Source organism: Seriola lalandi, unplaced genomic scaffold, assembly GCF_002814215.2.
Source record: "Seriola lalandi dorsalis isolate HSWRI2012SDOR001 ecotype SW California unplaced genomic scaffold, Sedor1 jcf7180002054613, whole genome shotgun sequence".
NCBI lineage: Eukaryota > Metazoa > Chordata > Actinopteri > Carangiformes > Carangidae > Seriola > Seriola lalandi.
In genome coordinates, this window is record NW_019525166.1 from 174,232 (window position 1) to 195,465 (window position 21,234).

Genomic DNA, 21,234 nt, shown 5'->3' on the forward strand with positions numbered 1-21,234 from the left:
CTTTTGTCCTCTGCAGTTCATTTATACATGGATTAGATTTCTCACACAGTTCCTTTTAGAGTCACTGCAGGTACTACGCAGTCAACAGGTACAATGTCAAGAATTGTAAAAAATAAAAACAAAAATCTACATTTAAATATTTTTTATTGTTCATGAATGTTATAAACTGTATTGAAAATGGGATTGATTAATGCTAGCAGACACACCTTACTTGCAAATCCCTGAAGAAAAATGGAAACTCGGTTCTTCATTTAGTTGATTTGTTTTCAGTTCAAGTTAAATCAATTCATGACACAATAACAGATGATACAGGGTATAAAAATACCGAAATTAGCCTTTAAAATGTTTTTGACTTTAGAGAATAAACTCCAAGATTACAAAGTCCCAAAATTCTCATTAAGATAAAAATAGACCTCAGTGTCCTCAATAGTAGCCACAGACTTGAACGTACTAGTTTTGACAAGTTGTTGTTTTGTTTTTGTTTTTTTATAAAATTGGACTATTTTTTCACAAAACAAGCACTAAATGTCCACATGGCCCTTTTCTTCCCTACTTACAAATGAGGTGTAATACCACAGTGGCCTTAATTCAATTTTTTCCCAAGTATAGGATTTCTGATGCCAGGTTTCCACAGCACTATCCATACAATCTAATATAACTCAGGTGAACTTTTCTCTCTCAATACAACTCTACCAGGCATCATAGTGTTTGTGCAGCATGTTAACCCAGTTATAAGTTCTCGCAGTGGTTAGGTTCAACATTCAAGTATTGAGAGCAGCACTGTGGTGTAGTGGTTAGAGCTGTTGTTAAGAAAGGTCACACATTAAATTCCGGGGGCCAGCCCTTTCTGTGAGTTTACAAGTAATCCTCATATTTCAAAGACGTGCAGATCTGGTGGACTCCAAACTCAGTCTCCCTGTAAATGGTCTTTACAATGCAAATCTGTTTATTTTGATGTGATTTGTTGTTCCAGTACTGCCATCCTGAGAATCCAAACACAGATGAAAATGTAGTTTTTATACCCAGGGCTCAGCTGTACCTTTCTGGGAATGAAATCAAAAAACAAACAAACAAACCAACCACACATCTAAAGAACCAAAAAAATAGAACAAATATCAAAGGTTGGCACAACATAAAATGACCCTATAGGCCTGACCCTGTACTATTTATTAGAACTAAGGGGTATACCTGTATGTGGCTGCATAATTTGCATTTAACACATTTTGTCATGATAAATAAGAGAAAGACCTTCAATATGAATGATTAAGTGCCAGGTTTCTAGCTCTATGAACAGCCTTAACCACTGGCACACATCAGTCCATGTCTCACTTCAAATACCATCAATATGTAATTCTGCTGGATCAGTATCAGTCCAATAGTTACGGTTTGTACTACTGTATATATGAACTCTTCAGAGTCAGTTATTTGTTTAAGCAGTGTATTCTTATTTTTACAATTTAGGGATACCTAATACCTGCATTAGTCTTTTAAAATATTAGTCATATTTTAATCTAAGGTCAGACACACAAAGATGGTAAAACTGACTACTCTTGTTTCTACTTCAGGGTGAGTGTATTCATAATAATTAACCATATAAATTCACATGGGCATGAAAAACAAGGACAGCCAAGAACATTGCTAATGTGTATGACCTTGTTTATGTAGATTAAGCAATTAGGAGTAGAATTTTATTCAAATGAAATAAATCTTTAATTATTCTTGAGACAGGCTTAGTTTTCTTCAAAAAAAAAGAAGAATTCAGATGATATGACGACAAGGAATATGTTGTTTTTTTTGTCCAAAATAGAATATAGAAGAGAACAAGACTGATGACAAGCATGATTGTAAAACATGTTATCAGGAGTTCATGTGATGAACTTCACACAGGAGTGCAGGATCTCAAGGCCGTGTAATTCTCGAAGTTTGTTCAAATGTCTGAAAATGAAGACAAAAGACAAACACGGTGAAAGAGTGTTCAGTGGGTTTGTGTTCAATTGAAACCAGGCTTTTCTGAATTTGTGAGCTTTGGAACTAAAGATCAGCACATCCTCCACACAGTCACAGAAGAGGTCTGTAGCCTGGAGCTAAAGAGGAAGAAAAAGACTGTTGCTGCTGTCTTCCATTATTTAGGATACTAAAACACAACAATTATGCTCACATAATCAGAGCGATACCACAGTACAGGATATGAAAGTTGGCCTACAGCAGCAAAACATCATTGTTCAGCTAGAATGTGATTAGATTTTATTTAACTCAACTTGGAGAGTAGAAAATAAAAATGTGTTCACACATGGAAATTGGAAATTGAAAATTATACCTTTTGTATTTTTTCAGAATTTTATGAAAATATCCAAAAACTAAAAGATTGGTATCGAGAAACTAGTTGGCAGATAGATAATAGATATTGGGGGAAAAAATCATTGGTTGTAGCCCAAAACTATATCTAAGCTGGCAGCAATGTTGATGGATTAACTAGTTTTAAATCGAAACTTAAGACAAATTTTATGAAGTCAATATTGTCTCTCCCTCCCTTTTTCTTTCTCTCTGTCTTCCAAGACTTCCTTGACATGGTTTAGTATTCTGCTGGTTATCAGTCTATCTATCATGATTAAGCAGTAAACCAACAGCAAATATTAAGAAAGAGTGGTAAGGTTATAGCTGTCACTGTGTATTAGCACAGTCAGCCAATAATGGCATGCACAGAATGACTGTTGGGCCTCAGGCCATTCAAATGGTGGAGACCACATGTTCTTTTTTTATAGAGAGAAGACGTCCATTTCAATTCAGTCCCCCAGAATCCTTCACCTTTCACACCTGGGTGTACAACCCACCATGGGCTGTAACAATCAGCTTTTATTGGTCACTGTGTGACATGCGATGCAGGGTGTCACCAGACCAACTAAACCAGCAGTGCCCCTTTGTTCTCTCTCTTTCTGGCTCTTTCACCCAGCTGCGGGAGCACACGCTCTCTCTGGCCCAACTCTCTGTGGGAGCAACATGGCTCTCAGCACCACGTTAGCACTGTTGATACCCAGAACCTCTTGTCTGCAGGTCTGCTCACAGCAGACAGCTGACCTGCACTCTTCCTTAACAGCAGCATCACGAGTGCCTGTTTAAGACTAGTCACGAGTGAACAAGTTTAATTTAGCACCAGCTGCCACGACACAGAGTCTGCCAGCTGATTTCAACAAACAACAGGAACCACAAAATAGAGTTAGCATCAAGCGGCTAACTTTGTAAGGAACAAACCAGGCAACCGGGGACTTCCTCACAGACACGGATGCCACACAGCCAGACAGGCCTAGACAGCACAGCTAAGAACAGAACAAAGAAACACACATACTCTCCCTACCCTACATGGACTTTGAGTCCAGCATCTTGTGTAGTTTCTTTAGTTTAGGCCATGTGGTCCCAGCGGCCATTTTGAACCAGCCATTTTGCCCTTGTCTGTTTCATCATAGGCACACACACATGCACACACACACACACCTGTATATAGTACAGCTCACTAGATCAGATATTGTATGTTTTACTTGTCTGATATTGTAAATAAATGCCTATGAGTATGCCTGCTATTCTAATTATTGTTGCATAAGATTGAATGTTGCCACCGTCTACTCTGCACAACTCCAAATCCTTCTACTAGTTATTCAGTTAATTACTTAGAGTTCCAAATTAACAGTATATTTTGAGACTGTGTCAATATTGACTGTCCTTCCTTGCAAAAGGTGGTTCCCGGAGGATAGCTTTAATATTATTATTAATTGATAACCTACCAATGCCCAACAACTGTGTAGCATACATGTGTATGTATGTGGGTGCGTGCGTGCGTGCGTGCGTGCGTGTGTGTGTGTGTGTGTGTGCGCACAAACAATAACAAGCTAACAATATAATAAACAATGTTGGAATACTGGAAATAACAAAATAACAAATAAATATTTGAATATTTCAGGACAGCCTGGGCTAAAGAAAATAATTTGGCTTCTTTAACCAGAGCCGTAACATCACACCAGCTCACTGTCAGTGTGGCATTTTGTCAGGTCCATCAATGCTCCTTGAGGCTAGTTTCTAGAATGTAATCAACAGCATGTGGTTTGTAGAGCGAGAGGGTACCTGGGCTCAGATCGACACAGCTTCCCCAGAGCAATCGCTGCATTTTGCCGCACAGCTGTCTTCTTTGCATCCCCTGCAGCATTGCGCAGCAGCCGTAGCACAATATCAGTGCCCAGCAGGTTGCTGGCAATTCCCTCCAACTCAAGGCAGTGGGCCAAGCACAGGGCTGCATTTCCTGACACCATCTCATCACAGCTGGAATCCAGCAAATGACGTAAGATAGACAGTTCTGTGTTGAACAATAAATGAATACCAAATTAGAAGAGAATAGCAGTGTTAAATATATTAAACACACATGCAATGACATGCACTCAGTCACTGCACTCACACATGTGCACATGAATGTAGACACACACACACACACACACACTTGGATTTGCATATTAGGTCAACCCCTAAAATATTATTCATGGACTAATGAAAGAGCTTGTTAAAGTACTGCTAACATGTCAATCATTTCTCACTTTTATCAGACTTCACTAGCTCCTCCCGTGCCAAGTGACTGGCAGCAGTGCACACTGTCAGCGTCCTAATGGCATACTTGGTGGCAGTTGGCCCGCTTTTCTGGGTAGACAGACACATAAAATGACATAGAAAAAGTAGAACGTATGTTTGTAAACTCTAACTTTACACTCAGAGGTCACATAAAGTATGAAGAAAAACTGACCTGTAATGGAATTATATCAGAAGTGTAAATGCGAAGTTACTTAAAATATAATCACATTCAGAAAAATTAATGAGTATACAAATAAAAGTAGTCATATTTGTTGTTTGTAGATCATGATGATAGTGAATGTACTATGGGCTATGAGCCAGGCAGTCAGAAAATCTGGTTTTGATTCTTTTTTTTTTTTTATCTGGAGCTTCACAATAGCACATGAATGCACCACACAGTTACAGTGCGTTTATATCCAGTAGTTTTAATGTGGTACAGTGATGTGGTTACTGGAAATCCACATATACTTGCAACTGGTCAAAAATCAGGTTTCTCTTCTATCCCCAACCTGATTTTGCCCCCATGGTTTTCTTATTGCCTCTGCCAAGGAGGGACGGAAATTAAATATTTATGGTGTTGACTCAAGTTTGTACAATTTGGTGCAGATCCAGATAATAATCCAGATCTAGTGGAAGGAAACACCATCAGTATTTAGGAATGTTTACATCACCGTCATTCAACATTCAACTAATAAAATCACACAATAATAAAACCATGCAGCTGTCTTGCGTAAGGATTAAAACAATGAATAGATAAAGCTATAATTGAGAACAAAAGACATGTAGGATTGTTTGGCTTTGGTGGAGGTATGTGCTCTACTCAGTGCCATTCTACTTTTAACTAATAGTTGTGCTGTGTCACTCCTGAGGTCCTCACTTTGTGTGTGTGTGTGTGTGTGTGTGTGTGTAAAACAGCAGACTCACAGCACAGAGAGACGGAACATAGCAAAGCCTTACAGTGTAAATGTGTCTTTAACAAAGTCAAGGCAAATGTTCAGCTGTAGAAAACTGTTTATTTAGACTTCAAGAGGCTACTTTGTGTCAACTTCTCTCCTTTAATCTTCCTTCTCAGCTGTTACTTTCCCTCTCTGAAGTTGTTGTCATGCACATATGCCCAAGTAAACAGGCGATCTGAAATGCTGGTTAATCATATGCATGGCCAAGAAATCAGCCTTCTCCAGGAGATATCTAGCTGAGGAAATCAGGCGCCTCTAATCTCCATCCACAATCACAGAAATCAGGTTTCTTGTTTACATGACGTGTGAGAAATCAGAATCAGAATAATGAATCTGTTTAAAGGTGGTTGGGAAATGGAGTATCATTCTGCAAGTAAGATACAAGTAAACTGATGTATTCACAGAAGCTATGTACCTTCAGCAACCGGCACATACTCCGAACCACATCCGCCTGGATAACATGGAGAACAGCCTCAGAGGACTGAGGGAGGACAGTGCTCAGCACACCTGTGACTCTCTAGAGGACAAAGAGGAATGTTGCTATTAGACAAGGAGATAACAGAAGATAAAGAACAGAACAGCAGAGAATTACACAGAATGCCAAAAAATCAAGAGACAACAGCTACAGCATAAAGAAAGCTATCAGTATAAAAGACAAGGAGAATAGAAGAGTGTGGTAGGAAAAAGATGGAGAATAGGAAAATTGAAAACTGTTGTTTCAAGACATGAAATCAGTCATTGTTATTGAGTGTCTGCAGCATGTACAGAGAGTGCATTGTAAAGATGGTAAGAAAATAGTGTGAAAACATGTTTTGAGTGAATATAAAACTATGGTTACCCTTTCAAGGACAGGATGATGGAAAAAAAGACGAGAAGTACAAGTATATCAATAGAAGCATACCAATACAAGCATGAAATTTAGAGAAAGGTCACGCATGGGCGCTCGTTTTGTCTTGAATTACACATCATTACATACAGTAATTTGAGGGCATGATTTAGCCATCTGAGGGCACAAAGTAAATTGAGTGTATGAATTACCAAGTAGAGGGAGTGAAATGAGTATACTTAGTACGCAAATTAGTAATTTGAGAGAATTACTCGTAAGTGAAGGCAGAAATGAGTAATTCAAGAGAACAATTTTTTATTTTAAAAACACGCATCCATGGGACAGTAAAACTCCCACTTCAACCAATACAGCTTTCAGTTGAGTGACACTGCAGTCATGTTCATAGCAGCAGCAGGCAGCCATTTTCACAAAATAGGCTCTGATTAACCCCCTGCATGCTGCCTACTCGGCAACAAAAAGCAGACACACAAAGTTATTGAGTAGCTAGTAAAGAAAACCAAACACCTAGCAGCTAAAGGCCCAGAAATTAAATGGATAATGAAGACTTTCATTTATCAAGCAGCCAGAAACACATTGCTCCCTCAAAGCTACATTTTAAAGTGCAATGGTTGGTTAAAATGTTAGCCATAACCATTTAAAGACAATAATACTGTCAGGGTCATCAGGGCCGTCTGTCTATCAGCTTTTTATGGATTTCCTTTGCCCCCTTATGCCTAATTCTCATTAACGCAGCTTAAACATTTAAATTTAAATCTTATCACATTTTATCTCATGGCTGATGGAAGGTGACCAGAGTGACAGCAAACATATCTGGTTCATCTTTTTTTCTCAACTTAAAAAAAACAGAACTGCAGTGGATTTTGGCTTTATGACTCTGTTGTAACTATTATAATGCATAAAAGAGAAAAGAAAGTAAGCAAAGTCAAGACATGACAAGACAAGATAAGAAGTACAAAAACGAAGCAGGTATCAGATGAAAAAAGATTAAAAGTGCCAGCCAGGCAATAAGTGAGCACTAAAACAAAGAAAAGAGACAGATGGGTGGACGTGTGGCACTGTGAGGGCATTGCATAGGCAGTATGAAACTGCTAGAACAGCCATTAGCGCAGACAACAGCACCTGGAGCTAGAGCTTTAATCAACTGTAATGGCCCATATACAAGATCCTGTGAACATTGTGGATTGCTGTTACCGCCTTTTGGGGCCCACTGCCAGTGAGCTCACAAGCCCTAGAAAAGACCCATTACTCAAGACAAATGTCTTTTACTTTTGTCTAGTTACCTGAACGAAAGGCTTTTGCTTCATAGGATGTACACAAGTTTGGAAAACAAACAAGAACTTTTTAAAAAATCTTTAAGGAATATTTTTCAAACTTTACTTAGTCTAACACAGTAATACAGCCAAACATGAAAACCTAGTGGGTAAAAGAAAGCAACTAAATATGTGATTAAGGTTTCCAAGTTCTACTATATGAATCTTTTTTCAACCCTCCTGAGTTCTATAGTGTAGTGCTAAAGTTAGCTTCACTCACAGTTATTACTCCTCCGTCACTATCCCTCAGCAGGCCCAGACAGCAGTCACACAGTGAAACCGCATGCTCCTACAAAAAGGCAGGGTCAGAAAAGTGGCCAAGCCAATTTTCACATATGTCACCTCTGAATAGGTGACATCACACATCATGGTTCACACAAATGCTCCCATTGCTTCCCTCGTCCATTTACTTTTTAGAAAATGACTACAACTATTTTCAATAATTTTTACTAGTGAGGAGAGCATTTTCAATTACAATTTTTCCGCTTAAAAGTTCTTTTAAGCTGGTCTTTCTTTTAAGGTTTAAGGCTTCAACCAGAATGACAGTTCAGCTTGACCTTGCCTAAGATACATTATCATCATTAGTAATAATTTTATTTATAATTTTATTTATTTATTTTTTGCAAGAGCACTTGTAATATATACTAATATACCTAGGCAGGTGTCATCTGACTTACCTGGATGACTGGAGAAGTCATGGTTGAAAGGCTGATGATCAGCCCAAGCATAGAGTAAAGGATCTCTTTGTATTCATATGCACTGCACTGCCTCTGCAATTAAAAGCAACAAATTCAGAGGTAAATAACATGTATTGCACTCTATATGCATGCAAATAGTATAAACAACACCAAAATATTTTCATACCATCCAGGACAGACATCTCTTGGGTCTAATTGTGACATCAATACTATACTGAAGTGTTTTATCTCTTGTGGCATCTGAACATCAATGAGTAACTCAAAGAATAAGCAACCTGCACTTTTCTGAACAGTCTGTAATCGTACTAACAATGGCAACCAGAAAGGCCTTCCAACATTCTGGATCATGAGAAAGTTTGTGACGGATGACGTCGTCTCGAGCCAGACAGCCAATGGCCAATATCAGTGATGGAAGGATATGATGATTGGACTTGTTTATATTTCTCTGAAAAATAAGAAACAGATGTGTACATTTGCCCAGACACCCACACACACACACACACACACACAGCGTATGCAAATATCTACATGTCTTACCAGCATTGTTGTAAATGGCACAATGACAGAGTCTGTCAACATATTCCTTAACTGAATGCAAAATCTGTAAGAAAATATGAAAATATTTCTATTGTACATGTCAGACAAATATACTGTGTATAAAGGTGTATATGTATAAATATTCACAACGGTTAAAGGTCTTAAAAATATTAAAGATTCCAATATGAAACAGTAGTAGCACATACAGAACTTGTTACAAAGAGCACAAATGCTTGGGTGAGGTAGTGAGTGAAGTCAAGTCGAATCTTAAGTTATTCACAGCTCAGCATGACACAAGTAAGCAAATCAAGAACTCTGTTAACTGAGCAGGTAAAATCTTCAAACAAAATCACAAAGCGGTGTAGTTGATGTCGGTGGTTAAAAAGAATTCACTGTTATGTCTCTGAAGTTTCTAATTCCTCCACTTCACAGGCAATAAAAGACAGATGGATTTGCTGTGTTCTTTGTTTCTACACATCACAGTCCAGCTGCCATTGACTTATGGCTAAAAACAATATAGGATATATATATATATACATACACACACAAACAATATGCCATGTATATTTAGGGTTAGATACATAAATGCATGTGTGAAAATCTGTATACATTCTGTACATGTTTTACCAGGAAGAGATTTGAAAGATTTGGAATTTGGACCAGCTGTGTCTTAATTTTCACCCTGAAACAAAAATATCCATGAAACACCAACATTGATCCAGTTGAGCTTCTACAACGAAGAGAAAACCTCCGTAGGATATAACACGTTTTTGTTGAGTAACTCTCTTTGAGCTATAGACAGGGAAAATTGATCTCCCCATTTCACTGCTTGACACCTCGACTTATTTCCTGCTGTGTTCGAGAGCCTGGGTTGTCCTTTCATGTTTATTTTCATGAGGCGCTAGAAAGGGAAGCAGTTTTAGAACGGCCTTTTGCCTTCGAGTGACATTAACACTTGGAAAGCACATGCTGATTTATTAAAGATGCCACATTTCCCATTTCTCAGGGGACCTCTCCTCACGTGGGGGGATCAGAGTGCTTTTAATATATATGGATATGATTTACAGTATGGGAGGATAATAGACTGTCTTGTGGATCATATTCTGAACTCTGTTGTTGAGTATCTGGAAATATATATTTCCTCGTCCAGAAATGAAAACAATCACTTTTTGTGTGAGGAGAATACTGTATTATGTTTGGCTGTGTATCAGTAATACTTGTCTTCAGCTGCAAAGTTCTCCAGAATGTTGACCGCTGTGTTCTCCTGCTGCTGATTTGGCTGTGAGATGCACACCATGAGGTTCCTCACTAACCTTTAGACCCAGATTAAGAGTAGATTGAGATAAAGACGTACAGTAGATAGGGCTATAGAAGATATAAATACAAAGAAATAGTGAATTAGCCATTTTGCAAAATGACATGTTCTTAATGAATATTATTAAGATTTCAATTAATATTCTGTAGGTTTGTACTCGTTCTTCCTAATTTTCTAAAAATTCAATTAGCTGCACCTCAGATATTATCAAACATAATGATAATAAGAATTCATTTGGGCCACTCGGTGTCATTTTAAAAACTCAGTAGCAAGCAAAGCAATTAACATAAATAAAAAATGAATGACCATCTGACCTAAAGTCCCTCCAATGATTTTAATATGGGGACAAAATGTAATTTTAAATACCTACTTGGGATGGGAGAAGGTAAAAGAAAAAGTATTATAAATAATTAGGTTAATTAGGACATACAGAAAACCATCTCTGTCTATGTAATTCCATTCCTGCAGTTATTGCTCTTTTAAGTTGCAAGGGATGAAACATAAAGAAATGTCTTACATGTGCACATTCAGGCTGTCAATGGCCAAACGCCTGCTGTGTGGCATCTGTGAGTACATACATAGTAATGCCAGACATTCTTTCCGTACTGCAAAATGCTCTGATGTTACTAAGTCAATAGTGGCTTGTCTGGTGACTGGGCATGTCATCAACATCTTCTGGTTTTCATCTGAAAGCAAAAGAAGACAGGGTATGTACAACAAATGAGTTCACTGGACACAGTTCCAAGTTATATTCCCACGGAACAACAACCTATGCTGCACTGAAGATATGCTTTGTTGTTCATATGGTATTGACATATACACATTGTGAATAGCTGTGTAAACAAATTATCTCAGTTGGCACAAACAGCTTAGTGTCTGAAGCCAAATAGCTTGTGTGATTCAAAGACAAATGAAGGCATGACGAAAGAGAAAGCTTAAGTATCTTACTGACGAGTTGTGTTGTAATAACACAATGCCACAATAGAGGATTATTACCTCCACCAAGGAGGTTATGTTCTCATATGTTTTTGATTGTTTGTTTGTTCAAAAAGGTTATGAGATAGGACATTTTTCGACATCAAATTCTCATCAAAAATGTATGGATCTCGATGTAAGAAATCTGACAATCTATGGGTCTATAATTTGTTGTAGACATGTCGGATTGTTTTGCCTTAGCACAGGTATGCACTCTACCGAGTGCCGTTCTACCATAAGTATTTCAGTTATTTAATTATTTTGTGCTAAATCAATGAGAGACAACTGTTACACAGTCAAAGACAGAAAATTAAATGTCACTCAATGATATACATACCATTTCCAGAGCAAATAACCCTCCATAACTTCAGAACAGACACACATAACTGCTGGCTGTCTGGACCCTTTGTTTTCTGCAACAGGCAACTGTGGAGAAAATAAACTCAGTGATCTTAGCTTAGTTCTACTCTAATTGACAAACCATGAATCAAAGTGAAATATTACTGTTACATCATGAAAATCTTGCCTGTTAGAATGTATCTTAGCACAGCACAGTATGGAAGTATGGAAACAAAACTGAAACTACAAAAACAGGATATAACACAACAAATGATGATAGGCCATCAGTCACATGTCACCTGGGAAGTCATACTGTATGTTTTCCCACTGAGGTGTTTGCAATTGACACATCGCAACTGTCTCTGTCGCAACAAAGCTTGTATATGCTGCTACATGTTGGCAGAAGGTTGTATCCTGACTTCTTATCCGAATATGTTTGAATTGAATTATATAATATAATAGCCATCTCAAAAACACTTTTAATTACTTTTCTTACTTTGATCAGGACCTGGCAATGATACTGGCCTTCTCTGCTACATGGCTCACATAGATTCTAGTCGGTTCATCTGGCTCACAGCAGTATCCTTATTGGCTATTTTTAATCAAACTCAGACTGCAATTTCTCTGTACCCTCCACCTCCCAGACACAGTGTTGTAACTTGAATAATGACAGTGCTAACAATGGACAGCATGGAAAGTATGTGACAAGTTAATAATAACCTTAGTGATCTGACATGAGGGAGTCATAATTTGCATCTTGTACGAAAACACCCCCTCTTTCTGGGACAAAACACAGAGCCTTTGATCATTTCAGCACTTGTCTCGGTCTCCAGTGTGATCATCTTTTCCTCTTTGGGCTATCACACGAACAACCAGTGAGAGAGAGAGGCGAAGAATGATCTCACTAGTTTAGGCCATCATTGTTTCTGTATGCCCCTGTCTGTGGGTCCATCTGTCAGAGCTCCTCTGAGGGCTGACAGTTACCTCTCCCTCTGGTCTCCTTACCTCCTCACCATGTCATTGCTGCTGATGATACTAAAGCCATTGTTCAGTCTGAAAAGGGTCTGGCCTGTACCTGTTAGAAGAGAACAGTAGATAGTGTAAGAGGACAAAGAACTATACAGTACATCATCACCAGGTAGCCTCCAGGTTTTAGAGAAACAAAGCACCACTCTTTCAGTTTAACTTTCCTTGTTCACTGGTTTAAAGTCAAGGGCATGATAGAAAAGAATAAATAAAGTATGTTGAGAGTGTGAGGTACAGTGAGGAAGGTCTATTTTCCACGAATAATGAGTTGGAGTATAAAAAAGTAGAGCAGAGCACTGAGAGTACTTTTAGGGGCAAAAGCTTGTAATGTCAGCCCTGCTGAGATCCTTTCAGTTGTGAGTTATGTAATGTTTGCCCTTTTCAGTTGAATGGCACTGTGAGACAGGTATTATATCATTTGACAGTATACTTTTAGTCTAAATGAAGAAAAAGAGGAATTTGATAAGAAATGTTTGCCATTCTGCAGAGGACAGCCAGAGCAAAAAATATGGTGTATTACAAATAGAAATACAGGTCAAAACAAAAATAGAGAGTTAGCATTACACTATAATTTAAGTTTTCTTTTTTTCTTCTTTTTTTTTTTTTTTTTTTAAAGCTTTATGGTTTGCTCAAGGACAAGCTTTAAGATTCACTCATCTGTTCCAGCTGTGTGGTCAAAGTACCTGTAGTTATACACGGCCTGTATGAGGGCAGCAATGGGATGGAGCATGTCAGTACTTCTTTCTTAGCTGAACTATAACAAAATAAATACTGAGAGGGCCATTGACCTTGATAAATTGAACTGTTAAGCTATTTTACGAAAAGCTTCAGCCTTTTGGCAACCGCTAAAAAAGAGTTCTGTTTGCCGTGTGGGGTTTCAAAGTCATTTGCTGGGTCAAAAACATTCGCAAAAATATCAGCAGCTGACAGAGGAGGGGTCAACAACCTGGTGAACAGAAACTGCTGTCTGTCTACAGTGGCCTCTTTTCATACAATAGACGACTTGGTAAACAAATATCAGTTACTTTTGAACCACCATTATAAGTTGGGTGCACACAGTGAAATATCTCATGTCTATCAAATGTCCCACTTCGACAGCACAAGCTCACAATTCTTTTGCCATGTGTTGAGAAGATTTTGGGCTGCAAGTGCATGCTCCTGCCTAGTCTGTTTGTACCGATTCACCTGAAACCACCGTGCCAGAACCACGCTAATGCACGGACATGATTTGTCTTCTGCAAAAGTTTCCACAATTATGGTGCAGTATGGCATTTGTTGTAGTACTTTTATGGACAGCTATAGTGTGTAATAAGTTTTATGAGATCTTTTGTCTTGCTTGAAATTCCAGGTCTACTGACAATAGCTCATTCTTGCCCTGAAATATATACAAGTTTTGATCATCTCTGGCATGTTCCAGGGCTCTTGTCCATCTAGAGGACTTCAGGCTACCCTGTCATATTTCTGCAGAACCAACAGACAGACAGGACAGGTTCCACCATCCACTAGCTACAGACTCTAAATCTGACAGGGTTGAGTACAGGCATGGCACTAAGGTTATGGAATGGACACCAGCTATCACAGATGTTTCATTTAATTGCACCCAAGATAGCTCCAGAAGACTTAATAGTGTTTTCTGTCATGCCACAATGACCGTCCTCTCTACTTGCTCTCGACACCAAATGCAACGGATACCTGCACAACCCTCTACCTATGCTAAAAGCTAGCACAGTATCTTAGCATTAGTCATTTTATTTTTAAATATTCATTCATTCATTCATTTTTCATAACAACATTACTTAGCTGATGGAGCAGCTGTCATTTCTACCCACTCAGCAGTTCAGCAACAAAATTACATCAGCAATAGCAGGCCATGGGAATGTCTAAGTCTGCTAATTGAGATAATCAGAATCACAAATCAAATCACACCAGCCAGGAAACTGTTTAGGTGAAAATTTTTTGCATTACATAGTGTAACAGAATATATACGCCTGTCCTTAGCACAGTGGATCAGCAGGCAGCACTTTTGCTCTTTAATGTGGCTTCATAGCCTATGTTGCTCACTATGACGAGCAAATGGAGCATGAAGAGAAACCAGTGATGTACAACATAAGGTTTCCCCTCTCTTCCATTGTCACAGAACAATGCTGTGCCCTAAGATGTTCGCTGGGTGTACTAACTGCATCAAATCTCTTTTTCTCCTTCAAGTCTTCTTAACCACTCTGCCCTGAAGGCTGATCTCTTGCAATCATTTTAGCGATAAAACTAGGGAATAGATAGACAAGTGAAGCAGGTTATTGGGGAAAGAGTGGGCAAAAAGAGATTAGAGGAGGAAGATAATTGTGCAAAGCTTCTCCCTGAACAACCCTCACAGTCAGTAACTGCTTGTAAGAGAAGCTCCAATCCTCCGCGGTAGAAGAGGGGCATCTGGCCGGGCCTTGACAGCTTCTCAAGAAGCTGAGGCACCGTTCTGGCCTTCACCTCTCCCTTGTCAAACTCCTCCCTCGCATTCATCTCCTGATTCTCTCTCTCCGCTTCCAAATCTACTTGGATCAGGTATTCTGCATGAAGAAAACAAAGAAGATAAAAGAAGAAAAAGCAAACCGATCTGACAGAAACTTATTCCAAAACAGTAACTATAGTTGCACTGTAATGTGGGGCATATTTGGCAGAACATTTGCTGCAATGTACTATATAAATGTTTCATGGAATAATAATGAAACTGAATCTCATGGAACATTGTGACATGATACATGGCCAATGAGGATAGTTCGCACAAAAACATCAAAGTTTTCCTGATCTAATCCCTTTCTTTACCTTTTACCATCTTCTCCCTTCCAGGTTCAATTTCCACTATCTTTTCAAAGCAGTGTCTGGACTGAAAAAGAGGAAAAAAAAAAAAATGTTTTGTTAATGGTTACACGATGTGCTTCAGTGGTCTCTTCTAGACCCATGGAACTTAATATTATTTTCACCACACCAAAAACCTTCGGTATCTCAGCACAACAATGTGGTATATAGAAAACTATGATGCACTTTGCAACAATTTTATTAAATGAAGATTTTTACCACATAAAACGATGTTGAATATTATATTATATGCTCTTATATGTCTTAACATGCTTATACTTATTAACTTTGTTGTCTGTTTAAACCATACAACTTACATAATGTAGCCATGTCTCTGCTATACTTAGATAAGTCGCCAAGTGTAATTATCTATACACATGAGTGATGAGTGAAAAAAAATAGTGATTAAATATGTTAGGAGATAATTATACTTGCCTCATTATATTTCTTCAGTTCCATAAATGCTTTGCCCATGTGTACATAAGCCTTTATGCACCTCTCATTACACTGATAGAGAGAAAATGATTATGTATGTGTATTAGTTAAAGCGCTTTTGCAGCACATCTACATATAATGCTCATTTAATGGTTCTGCATTGATAACACTTGCATAGTAAGAAGGAAATATTCAATCTGAATGTCACAGACATACTACACTATAGAAGGTATAGAGCATATGTGTCATCCAAAACTAGCCTAGGACTTGCATTGTAGACCTGCATTTAGCTTGAGAATCATAAAGACAACATATCTCCAAAAAAAATTAAATTAGGAGGAACTCATAAACACTGTAATTTTTATGCACTCAAATGTTCTCTTCACAACACAATGTTCACAATCTTCTCTACAGAGAATATTTTTGCACTGCTGATGGCCTGTATCCTGCACATATTACTGTTTGTTTGAGTGCAGTACAGGAAAAAGCATAGCCCACTGTTATCCATGCTCCCATGTTCATATAGAACAGTGCCTCAGATGACACTATGAGATGACAAATGAGACAGCGACAGACTGACCCAAGTCATCAGCCAGGTCTTACCTTCAGGGCCCATTCACAGTCACTGATGGCTTCTTTGTACTTTCCCAGCTTGATGTAGGCCTAAATAGATTTAAACATATGACAGTAACTGGGCATCAAACACAGACAAAAAATAAAATAAATCTGGCTTCACAAAGTAAATACTGTTATTTAGTAGAGTAGCATTGTTTAATATACCACAGAGCAGAATTTCAAGATGTTGGGTCTTTGGAAGGGAACATATTGACCGTACAATTAACTTAACTGCATGTGGGCATAATCATACTGAAATTAAAATCGATAGATGAAAGCCTGCCCTCGGTGAAACTAAATGTTTCATAATTTTTTCACAGTGATATGCACACCAGCAAAAAGCTCCACTTTGATTTTTTCTGAGAATCAAATAATTATTCGTTACTTTTGCCTTAAATCTTATTGTGATCAACCCAATTGTACAACGTTTAAAAGATGAACAACATAGGTTGAAGATATTCACTTGTGCTCGGTTGGTGTACAATGGCTGCATGTCCCGTAGTTCATCCAAGCCATCACTGTAATACTTCACAGCAGTTTCATAGTCGCCTTGAGCATAAGCTTCATTCCCCTTGTCTTTGAGTGCTGCAGTGACATACACAGTACCACAGTTAAAAGGACATGTTGCTAACAAAGCCCAACAGAGCACAAATTTCAGCAAATTATTCACCTCCAACAACATCTTTAAGGAACAGAGAACTACTTACCAGTTGCCTTTTTCTCTTTAGCAATCCGCTTTATCCTCCTGTCTTCAGCATCTCTCTCCATAATCTTCATGAAACTCTCTGCTCAAAAAAAATGTCATTAAACAATATTTCACATTGTGAAATATATTAATTTTAACTTCAAGTTCACCATCATCAGAGTTTTGTAACACATTTTAAATAAGGGAAATCCAATCATCAATTACCAATCTCATAAAAATTAACGTTACATATGCAGTTTCAAACTAGGTTTAAAGTCATTTGTGATTGTTTATGCAAAAATGTTCTGCCAAAGACAGATATTGCTCCAAGTCCAATGTAATAAATATCAGTTGGACGTAATTTAAACATTGTTTCACTGTTTCCTCAGTCTCAAGCAGAATTAATTTTCTTCCTGATTTTGTGAAGTAAATGTACAATGTGTTAACTTCAGTGTTTGTGGTTTCACGCGTAGGTGTGAAAGGTTCATGCATTTGCTATTGATGTTGTTACTGATGAGTTTCACTTCTGGAAGAATTGAAAAGAAGTGTTGATTTGAGGAAAAGTTATTTTACATGAAATACTACATTCACAGTACAGGGTCGAATATGATGTGTATTTAAGAAAGTAAAACACCACCTTTTAAAATCACCATAGTGACTTCTCAGTGTATACAGTAAATCTACTGCACACTAACCTACAGGTGGCTCCTACTTGCATGGCTTCTGCCACATTGTCCAGTGTTTTAGGGCACAAGTATTTCTATGAGGTTGAACCTTAGTAAATACTACAAGTCTCCAACCTATTAAGCATTGTAGCACCCCCTAGACAAACGAATCAACAAAAACATGTCAGTCATGTCCAGTGATTCATATCCTCTAATCCATAGCAGTGCACTCCTCACCATGACATGCTGGCAGTTTGATAAGGGAGTGAAGACTTCCCTTCCCACTCTTATCAAACCTCTGTCAACAAAACTGACAAATATTGCACAAAATAAGAGGGCATCTGCACTGGTCTGAGCATGCAAGACAGCAGATAGTGCAAAACATGGTCAGGTCACTTTAATGCCACAGACACACCTTGTGCTGCATCTCTCTTTCTACTATAGTGCAGAGTGAGTCACCCACCTGACAAACAGGCACAGTTGATTTAAAAAAAGAAAACAAAAAAACCTCAATGTCATGCCTGAAGTAAATTTCAATGCAGTGACTTAAAAGCACTAATCCTATGTAACACAGGAGTGGTAGACTACAAATAAACCTCTTTGCCCCTTATAGAATCTGTTTCAAGTTGTACTCAAAAGACTGACTCACGTAAGTCAGGACATGGTACTATATAGGCAAGGCTGTTGTTATTCACACCGGCTGCTGAGATCCCAAGTGCAACGGGCTGCATCTTTTACAGCTGTGCTTGTTCAGGCAGTCCATAGTCTCAGAAAATACACAGAGCAGTGTAGTAAAGCAAAATTAAATCAAAAACATTTAGCCACATCAAGTTCTTAACTGTTTTCTTTATCTTTATCTTTGAAGAAAATGAATATATACATTTTGTTAGTTTTTTTGTTCAGCTAATAAGAACCTTTTCTTGCCATACACACTGAGGACAAAGAAGTCTGCTTAAACATTGTTTCAATTCATTGCAAGGGACAACCACAGAGAGATTTATTTTCATTGTTGCTCACCTGGACCTTCGTTCTGCGGACTCTGTAAAACGGGAAAAAGAATGTTTAGAAGAATGTTAAGAAAAAAGTGCCTTCGTTTTCACTACTTACTGTATCTCTGTGTCCTTCTTACAGGACATGAAGGGACAAAGTAGACAACATAACAAGAAGTTGTTGGTTGTTTATATGTGTTTGAAGGACAGAAACAGCAAGAGAGAGAGAGAGAGAAGTACAGACAGTGAGAAAGACTAAGACAGACAGAATGCGAGAGCAGGCGTGCGTGTGTGAATGACTTTGTGTGCATGTCTTTACAAAGGAAGGCTTGAGTGGTGGCTTTGTGTTGATTGTAGTCTTGTTGACTTTTGTCCTATAAGGTTCATTCAAGGCAGCAATGTGGCAATCAGCTTCCTCTATTGCTTTTTGCTGGACTGTGACATCATAAGACTTGAGATTCTTCACAAGCGCACCTGAAAAGAAGATTGGTGATTTATTTTACTACAGACTTTAATTCAAGTTCAGCAACTATAATAATCACATATGTTGCAAAATGTTCATCTTACACTTGTATTTTGTGCATCAATTTTGTTTATTGTTCATTGACCTGATTAAAGTTTCAAGTAGGGTTTCAACTAACGACTTTTATTATAGATTAATTGCTCAGTTGTTTAGAGGACTATATATGCTCTTCATAATTTACTACATTCCAAAATTATTTCTTTAATGTCTTGCTTTGACTGACCGATAGTCCAAAACCCAAAGATATTTAGTTTATTATCATGTATGAATATAAAATCTTCACATTTAAGAAGCTGGAACCTGCAAATGTGAAAAATGATTTAAGTGATTAATCGACCATTAAAATAGTTGCTGTTTAATTTTCTATAGCTCGACGAATGATTGCAGCTCTCCATGCATATTTTGCATATATTGTGACCTGCTGTATTTGCATATAGCTTATACCGTATGTCACAACATACAAACGACCAAATAACGTTATAAATTTCCAACAACTTAATGAAAGTGGACATTATACTATACAACAAAACAGCTCGTCCCCAATTGTATGGTTTTTACAATGTATATATTGACCATTAGCTTAAAAAAAAAAAAAAACATCAATAACTTAAATGAGCTGGCAAATGTTTTTAACAGCTATATGGTGAAACAATACCTGAGTGTCCCAATGATAAAGTTAAAAATGTCATGAACGTTAACGTTAAACGTAACGTCCTATTTAAGCACGGACGATCCTTCATCTGCTCGTTTAACCGACGTTAGCTAACTAATAAGTTTCACGGCTGTATTACTTACTTATTTTGTCAACATTCTTTAAAAAACTCTCGAAGTCTTCAAGTCCCTCCATCGTGCTTTTGCCCTTTCAAGACTGCTTTTATTATTTAAGAAGCTAGGTAGCTCTGTTTTATGTTCGCTAAAGCTGAAGTTATCCTCATAAGTTTGGACGTTACCATAGTGCCGTGATGCCTTCAGGGCCGCTCGTAAGCACCTGCACTACAGCTGTGACAACATGTGACAGTACTCCGTAGAAGATAAACATAGAAGAATCGCTGAAGTTAGTGGGGTTGTTTTTACAAATACTCTGGGTTCGCTAAGACTAACGAACGAAGCTATTATTTAATCCAAAGCTTGCCATAAGAAATACAGTGGGGTCAAAAAGGCTATAATCATGTGGTCTCAGACTTTCGGACCCCTACTGTATCACCTGTATGCACCTCTCAATGTTATTTCTAAATGCCGATTACTACCTGTTTCCTACCTAATATCGTATTGCTATCAGATACTCATTATTTTTCACTTTTTTATCACGTTGTCATTAGTGTGTTGTGCCCCTGAATTATAAAGCTTTGTTTTATGTGTCTACATAATTGTGATCTTCATGAAAGCACTTTTGGTGTGCTCACCTCGGATTTGGGTGGTCATATTTTTTGCCTCAATCCAAAACAGCACAACTGTCTTTTTTTTTTTTTTCTTTTTTTTTTTAGGAATCAATATAAACAATTTTATGGCTGCCATATATGGCCATTTTTTTTCTTCATTATACTGCAATGTACTTCACGGACCTCCTATTCCTCCACATGTAATCTGGGTAGCCCTACTGTGCTACGAGTTTGGGACAGAGGCCATAGGTCATGTACTGTAGATCTCCTCAGCACTTCTATGAACCTGCTTTCCTTTGAACTCCGGTCTTACTGTATTTCTGAACGACAGGTCAACACTGCCTCCCTGTGGTTTAAGACATATAAAGAGGCCGCTATGCCAACACAAAAATCTGCTTTTTCTTATTATATAATAGATGAACATTCAATGTTGCCATAACTTTTGGAAGAAAGGGTGACTTATCCACATAAAAAATGAAATGTAA

General features: G+C 37.9%; 1 protein-coding gene across 1 annotated transcript; it reads right to left on the bottom strand.

Annotated features, from left to right (window-relative positions):
• Window positions 1-127: 127 nt before the first annotated feature.
• Window positions 128-20,383, bottom strand: ttc12 (tetratricopeptide repeat domain 12). The gene is made up of 21 exons (XM_023419901.2): window positions 20,166-20,383; window positions 19,167-19,321; window positions 18,876-18,897; window positions 17,216-17,293; window positions 16,972-17,093; window positions 16,497-16,556; window positions 15,894-15,965; window positions 15,426-15,486; window positions 14,981-15,169; window positions 12,591-12,660; window positions 11,584-11,672; window positions 10,789-10,957; window positions 10,174-10,269; window positions 8,957-9,020; window positions 8,730-8,864; window positions 8,399-8,491; window positions 7,942-8,010; window positions 5,980-6,081; window positions 4,578-4,677; window positions 4,114-4,342; window positions 128-1,935 (listed from the first exon to the last, which is right to left on the bottom strand). Exons 1-21 carry the CDS (start codon window positions 20,215-20,217, stop codon window positions 1,866-1,868), a joined length of 2,097 nt encoding a protein of 698 aa, XP_023275669.1. The 5' UTR covers window positions 20,218-20,383; the 3' UTR covers window positions 128-1,865.
• Window positions 20,384-21,234: the final 851 nt, after the last annotated feature.

Coding starts and splice junctions, on each gene's coding strand:
- ttc12 (XM_023419901.2), bottom strand. CDS start 20,217: ATGGAGGGACTTGAAGACTTCGAGAGTTTTTTAAAGAATGTTGACAAA. Junction 15,966..16,496: donor ACTGTGAATGGGCCCTGAAG/GTAAGACCTGGC, acceptor TCTCTCTATCAG/TGTAATGAGAGGTGCATAAA. Junction 8,865..8,956: donor TGCCATTTACAACAATGCTG/GTAAGACATGTA, acceptor CTTATTTTTCAG/AGAAATATAAACAAGTCCAA.